The 7,069-nt window shown below is 73.2% G+C and overlaps 1 protein-coding gene across 1 annotated transcript; it reads left to right on the top strand.

Annotated features, from left to right (window-relative positions):
- Positions 1-4,188: 4,188 nt before the first annotated feature.
- NKX2-3 (NK2 homeobox 3) lies at positions 4,189-6,474 on the top strand. The gene is made up of 2 exons (XM_056352274.1): positions 4,189-4,714; positions 5,416-6,474. Exons 1-2 carry the CDS (start codon positions 4,372-4,374, stop codon positions 6,054-6,056), a joined length of 984 nt encoding a protein of 327 aa, XP_056208249.1. The 5' UTR covers positions 4,189-4,371; the 3' UTR covers positions 6,057-6,474.
- The last annotated feature ends 595 nt before the right edge of the window (positions 6,475-7,069 follow it).

A 7,069-nucleotide genomic window follows, 5' to 3' on the forward strand; every position in this document is an offset into this window, starting at 1 on the left:
CCCCAAAGTGCTGAGTGTTGTACACAGGTCTTGTACCCCCCCAAATCAAGTTCCCACCTTGGAAACATGCATTTCTCAAGACGCTAAGGAGTCTGGCTCTGACTCTCAGAAAACACATTTCTCATCGAGGCTTTGCATTTGGGACATATTTCCGAGCCATACATCCCTGCAAGAACTGCAAAGCGGAAGTAAATCAGACAATGCCAGTGGAGCAAGAAAATACTCAAGAAAAGCAAATATTTGCATTGATGTGTTTCTCAAGAAAATGGGCATTAGATGGCTGGTTCTTGGCAATGCCAAGGCAGGTGTTCTCAGGACCCTGCGAGGTGCAGGCAAGTGTCAACTGGCAGACCCGAGTGGGCAGGACAGCCTGGGCGCTGCCTGGCCAAGGCTGACAGAGCTGTGGGAGACGAAGATAGCACGTTGCCGGGCAAGTGTGCAGCATCCCTTGCCTGGACCTGGCTCTGCTGCCTGCAGAAGCCCTCTCCTCTCCTGGGGAATGAAGATAACGTTTTCTTTCAAAAAGATGTGAGAGTCATTCCTGGGCAAGCGGCGGGGCTGGGATAAAAGCCACCCAGGCGGGCACACCAGGGCAGCACACCCGGAATGGAAGCTGCTGGCTGGGCCGCTCCATGCCCGCTCCTTCCGGAGCCCCCCAGTGCGCGTCCGCTGCGCACCGACGCTCGGTGCGGGGAGAGCACGGCCCGGGAGCGGACGGAGCGCCGTGCCGCGCCGCGGGCACCGGCTGGGCCCGCTGCCGGCAGGTGTTCGGGGCGTGCGAGGCCGGGCCGGGCCGGGCGCGTCCCCGTCGGCGGGTCGCTGCCCCGGGCCCCGCCGTCTCCCCGCGGCCCCGCCGTGCGGGGGCGTCCCCGGCGCGCTGCGGTTCTCACATAAATCAGGGCCGAGCCCCTGGGAAAGGGCCATCCTTCACCGGGCGCTGCTGACAGAGAACGAGAAACAGACGGGCCCTGAGATAAACCACGACGCGCAGCGTTTACACAAGGGCAGGCTCTGTGTAAATAGAGCCGGGCGCGGGGGGCAGCTCCCGGCGGCGCGGGTCCGCAACGGCCCGGGCCCGCCGCGCTGCCCGGGGCGGCGGGCAGGTGGGTGCCGCCCGCCGCGGGCCTCCCGCAGCCGCGCCGGGGCCGCGCCGCCGTCCCCCGTTGGCTCCCCGAGCACCGGGGCCGGAGACAGGGCCGGATTAGCGTGTTTGTTTGTTTACGGCCATTAGCGCGGGGCCGGCTCCAGCGCTCGGCACCCGCGAGACTAATGGAGCAATTAGCAGCCCCGGGGCTGATAGCATCGCCCCGAGCGAGGCTCCCGGCCGCGGGCCACCGGGCTGCCTGCGCCCCGGGTCCCGGGAAGGGGGGGCTGCCCGCCAGCCGCACTGTGCGCGGCCGCTGCAGGGCTGCTCCCCCCTCCCGGGCCCGGAGGGGGCTCTTGGCTCGCTGCAGCATCCGTACGGCGAGCTCCATCCATTACAATAATCCCCTGTCTAAACAGAGCGCAGGAGCGGCCGGGACAACAAGGCCCCGCTGTAAACAGAGCTCAGGGGACGCCGCTAATGATATAAATAAAATAACCATTAATAGCCCGGTGACCCCAGCCCAGCCGGCTTGGGAAAGCCCCGGAGCCGCATCCCGGGGCTGACACCCGCCGGCAGGTACCGGGGCTGCTCCCTCCCCTGGGTCCTGCACCCCCGCGCCGCGTACCGGGGTGTACCGGGTACCGAGCGCCTAGGGGCACGGTCGGGCCCGAGCATCTCCCCGCTTCCTCGGCTTCCCCATCTGGGAAATCGCCGCTCGCGTCCCGCCGAAGCGGGCCTGATCCTGTCCTACCAAAGGGGGGATGCCGGCAGGGAGGGAAGGCGCGGGCTTGGTTACCGCACCGGGAGGACTGACGGGGGCCGGGGCTGGGATAACACCGGGGTGCCCCCGCGCGTGTCGGGGCCCGGCCGCGGCTTGCTCCCTCCGCGGGGCGTGGGTTTCCCGAGCACTCCCTCTGGCTGGCGGCGGCACGGTGGACCGCGTCCCGGCGGGAGGACCGCTCCCAAGCGCCGGGGAGACGTCCCGAAGCGCCGGTTCCGCCCGGCTCGGGTTCCCCGTGCCCGCAGGCCGCGGCTGGCGCTCGGCCTGCTCGGGATCCCGCTGCGGGCGGGAGCGCGATGGCGCCAGGCGAGCCAGACCCCGCCGGGCCCAGGCCCTCGGCTCGGCGGCTGCTGCTCCCGCAGACGGCCGGGCAGACGTACACTAGGCTGTGGCCCGGCAGCCGTCATTGCCGCCGCCACCGGGGGCACCGGCCGCTGCCGCTGCTCTCCCCACCGCGGGGTTCCCGGGTAGCGCGGCGCCGTGCAGAGAGCTCCAAGCCCCGCCGCGCTGCCGCCGGGCCGCCGCGCCTGCACCTCCCCGGGAGCGGGGCCCTGCGGCGGGCGGGAGCCGGCGGGGCCGGCGACGGATGTCCAACACCGATAACGGGCTAATTGTTACTAATTGCTTTCGGGGCCGCGGTAGCGAGGCAGCACCGGGCTTCTCCACGCACCGGCGGACGGGGCAGATCCGGGCCCCGATCAGGCCTGGTAACGGCGAGCGCCGTTCGCCGTCCACCGTCCGGACTGGGCGGCCTCCGTACGGGAGGAAGGCGGCCGGCACCGGCAGCGGGAGGGGAGCGTCGAGGAGAAACCGATCCGCCGCGATTTATGGCGAGGGTTTTGAAGCAGCGCGGTGGGAACGATCCGGCGCGCCAGGAAAACGGCAACCGGCCCCGCCGCGGGACCGGGAGCGCCCGAGCTGCGGCGAAGAGTGCGGGACTCGGGCTGCGCCGCCGGTGAATGGGCTCCTCCGGGGCGTCCGGAGCGGCGGGAGCCGGGGAGACGAGGGCACCGACAAAGCCCGTAAACGGCGGAGCCGCCGGACTGTAACAACCCGAAAGAAGCGCCCGGGAAGGCCCCGCGAAGCGCTGGCTCCGGGACACTCACCTGCGCGGCGAGCGCGCCCGGCTTCCCTTGGCCTCGTCTCGGCGCCGATCCGAGCCCTGCGGGGCGGCAGGATTTTAATCAGAACGAAATATATCGCTTGGGACCCCTCGCCCCCCCTTCGGTGCGCCCGCTTCACCCGCCGCGACAGCGCGGAGTCCTCGGAGGGGTGTGGGGGCCGCGGGTCTCCGGTGCGGGGCTGCGGCACCCTCCGCCGCGCCGCACCAGGGTGCCCGGCCCGTGCCCCGGGCAGCCCCGAGGCCGGGGGCTCGTGGTACGCAGCGGGCTCAGCAGGCTCGCTCGGTGCATCCCCCGCCGGCACGGCGCGTGGTGTCTCCGCGGAGCCACTCGCCGCCCGTTCCCGGCGGAAGAAACGAAACAAATCGAAAGAAAACGAAAGAAAACGAAAGAAAGCACCGAAGGGCGCGGCATAGCGCTCGCAGCCCCAGCCCCGCACCACCGCGGCCCCGGGATGCCCACTCGACCCGGCCCGGCGCGGCCTGGCGGTCGCCGGGCTGCGGGAACCGATCGCGGCGGCGGCGGCGCGCGCCTTCCCTCGGGCGAGCGCGCGTGGCACCGGCTGCGGGAGACAGGGGCGGGCGGCAGGTTGGTCGGTCGCGGGGGGATCAGCCGGGGCACCGGGAGTGCCAGGGCACGCGGAGTGGGTCGGCTACGTGTACGTCGCACGGTGACGGTCCGCCCGGGCCGGCGGGGCCGCCGTCGGCTCCGGGAGGAGTGCGGATCGGCGGGAGGCGCTTGCGGAGCCGGGCGGGCGGCAGGCGGCCGTGCCGGCGGGGCGTGGAGCCCGGGCCGGCGGGGCCGCACGTGTTCGCTCTGCCGGGGCCGGGCCGGGCCGGGCCGTGTGCGGGCAGGGGGCAGCGGGGCGCGGCAGGGCGGGGGTCCCTACCTACCTACACGTGCTTAGCACTGGGAGGCGCGGCGGCGGCGGCCCCGGCTCTCTGCGGGGACCCCGGCCCCGGCGCACAGTCCCCGCGGCCGCCGGGCGGGTGCCGGGCCGGCGGGGCGCGCTGCGGGGAAGCGGCCTCCCCGAGCGCAGCCTTAATACATTGCTATTTCTGGCCGGGCGGCCGGAGCCGGGCAGGGGGCCGGCTCTACCTCCCCCTCCCTCCAATGGCGAGGCCGCCCCCGGCCCCTCCTCGCCGTGACGTGCCGGCCCGGGGCAGAGGAGGCTCCTGAGCCCTTGGCTGTCCCTGCAGAAGCTGTAACAAAACGCAGACCCCCAGCGCCGGGCTAATGGAGGCAACTTAGAGAGGAGCAGGCGCGGCCCCTCGTCTTTCGGCGCTGCCTGCTCCCCCCGCACCGGGCGCGGCGCTCCCCGCCGAGCCGCCGCCCGAGCGCCGCCGGGCCCGCGGGACTGCCTGGGAGCTTGCGCTGCCCCGATGATGTTACCGAGCCCCATCACCTCCACCCCCTTCTCTGTCAAAGACATCCTCAACCTGGAGCAGCAGCAGGATCCGCACTATGGGGCCCAGCTCCCGCACCACCTGGAGCACCACTTCCACCCCGCCGCCTGCCTGCTGGCGGCCGCCGATGGCGCCCGCTTCTCCGACGGCGAGGAGGAAGAGGAGGAGGAGAAGCTGTCCTACCTGAGCCCCATGGCAGCGCCCGGCAGCCAGGCGGACGCGCGGATCTCTGCCGACAGTTACGTGCACGCAGTACTGCGCGGCTCCTGCGAGGCCCCTGGCCCGGGAGAGGAGCAGGACCCCGCGGCCCGCGACCCAAGTGAGTATCGGCCCCGCCGCGCTCCCCCGCCGGGACGGGCCCGCGCTCGCTCCCCGCGGTGCGTTGCTAGCCCGCTGGGCATCGCCCGGCTAAGGTCCGCTCCCGGCGCTGCAGCCCGCGCCGCCGCGTCCCCTGGGCACGTCGAGTCGGGACGGGCACGTACTGGGGCTGCCACCGCCCGCCGCCGCGCCCTGCTCGCCGCCTCCCCGGGAAGCGCCTCCGCAGGGCCCTGATGCGGTGCTGCCGGAGCAGGCCCGCGCTCCGCAATTTTTGTAGCGGAGAGGGAGGGAGGAACGGGGCGGGTTAGGCCCAACCCGCGCCCGCCGCGGCGGGGCCCTCCGGGAACGAGGCGGTGGAGCAGGTGCCCGGCGCCGTGCGCGGCGCGTCCCGGGGCTCAGCTCCGCGGGGCCGCGGCAGGAACGCCGCAGCCGGCTCGGAGGCGCGGGGAAGCGCCCGGCCCCGCGGGCCGAACCGGCCCCTCACTAACACAGGCAGTGCCGGAGGCGGCCGGTCCCGGCGCTGCCTCTCCGTCCGCGCCGCGGTTCCCCGACGGGCGCGTAGCGGCGCGGGGCCGGCCGGGACGCGGCGCGGGGCTCTAGCCCGCCGATGTGGCCCGTCGATGCGGCCCGTCGGGAGCAACGAGCGCCGTGCAGCGCTCGTCGGGAGCGAGCTGCAGCCGTGACCTGTGCTCCCCCGTGCAGAGAGCTGCGTCCTGAAGAAGCCACTGGATGCGGCGGAGAAGGCGGAGGAGGCGGAGAGGCCGAAGCAGCGGAGTCGGAGGAAGCCGCGCGTCCTCTTCTCCCAGGCGCAGGTCTTCGAGCTGGAGCGGCGGTTCAAGCAGCAGCGTTACCTGTCGGCGCCCGAGCGGGAGCACCTGGCCAGCAGCCTCAAGCTCACCTCCACGCAGGTGAAGATCTGGTTCCAGAACCGGCGCTACAAGTGCAAGCGGCAGCGGCAGGACAAGTCGCTGGAGCTGGGCGGCCCCGCGGCCCCGCCGCCGCCGCGCAGGGTGGCCGTGCCCGTGCTGGTCCGCGACGGCAAGCCGTGCCTCGGCGGGTCGCAGGGCTACAGCTCGGCGTACAACGGGCCGTACTCCTACAACGGCTTCCCCGCCTACGGCTACGGCAACGCCGCCTCCTACAACCCCGGCTACGGCTGCACCTACCCGGCGGGCACCGGCGGCGCCTCCATGCAAGCCGCTTGCAGCCCGGCGGCGGCCGCCGGTCCCTTCGTGAACGTGGGCGGCCTGGGGGGCTTCGGCGGCGGCGGCCAACCGCTGCACCAGGCGGCGGCGGGGCCCTCCTGCAGCCAGGGCGCACTGCAGGGCATCCGGGCCTGGTAGCCCGCACGCACTGAGGGCCGGGAGCGAACCGGCAGGACGGCCCGGCGGCTCCGGGGTCCCGTTATCACCCGCACCGACGCCCGGCTGCGCGCCGCGCAACGCGCGCCATGGACCGGCGGCGGCGGCGGGACGGCGCGGCGGGACCTCAGCGCTCCCGCGGGCAGCGGTGCGGGGCCGGCGACGGGCGGAGCGGCGCGGCGGGACGAAGCCGCCCGAGCTCGCAGCGATGCGCCGCCACCCCGCGGAGCCCCCGCGACGGCCGGGCGGGCCGGAGCCGATCGCGCCGCGCCAGCGGAGCAGCTTTTCTTGTAAAAAGCCGACGGCGGGGCCCAGGGGTGCCGCGGCCCCTCTATCTACTCTGTATCTGTTACTGCCAGCGCCAGCTCGCCGAGTCAGTCAATAAACCAGGTGCAATATCCGCCGCCCGCTCCTCCTTCGCCCAGCGGCCGGTGCCCAGCGGCGGGGCCGGGGTCGGTGCCCGGCGGCGGGGCGGTCGCAGCGGCGTGCCCGCGGGGCAGGGCGGCCCGGCCGGCTTGTGAGCGTGCCAAGGCCGCTGAATGGGGCCGCGCAGCTCAGAGCCGGGCCCATTGTGGTCGCCGGGCCGGCGCTGAAAGGAGCCGCCGCGGAAGGTAGCGGGAATAGGCGCTTATTGGATTCGGGAACAAAAGGTGTGGCAGGGAGGCGAGGGACAAAGGGGCCCCGGCGCCAAGATTGACGGGCCGCTTTGCCCCCCACTGAGGCCCAGGCCCGGCGCTTTATGCGCGGGGGCTGCAGAAACGTGCTGGGTTTTGTTCCCCATTCTGGGAGCGCAGGGGGAGAGGAGGGGGGTCCGCGGGCCGCTGATTAGGGCCGGCCGGGCCGGGCAGCCTGAATGCTGGGGCATTATTGCTACATGTTCAGCCATTTCGCTCGGCTGCAGGGGGAGGGGGCGGCCGAGGCCCCCGAGCCCCGCGGGACCGGCCGCGGGGTCGTCCCCCGCCCACCCCGTCCCGGGCCGCCCCGTCCCGCCGCCG

The sequence above is a fragment of the Falco biarmicus genome, chromosome 9 (assembly GCF_023638135.1).
Source record: "Falco biarmicus isolate bFalBia1 chromosome 9, bFalBia1.pri, whole genome shotgun sequence".
Taxonomy (NCBI): domain Eukaryota; kingdom Metazoa; phylum Chordata; class Aves; order Falconiformes; family Falconidae; genus Falco; species Falco biarmicus.

What these genes read in the sequence shown, in the direction of transcription:
- NKX2-3 (XM_056352274.1), top strand. Translation starts at nt 4,372, where the DNA reads ATGATGTTACCGAGCCCCATCACCTCCACCCCCTTCTCTGTCAAAGAC. An exon ending in CCCCGCGGCCCGCGACCCAA is followed by an intron (nt 4,715 to 5,415) that starts GTGAGTATCGGC and finishes TCCCCCGTGCAG; the next exon opens with AGAGCTGCGTCCTGAAGAAG.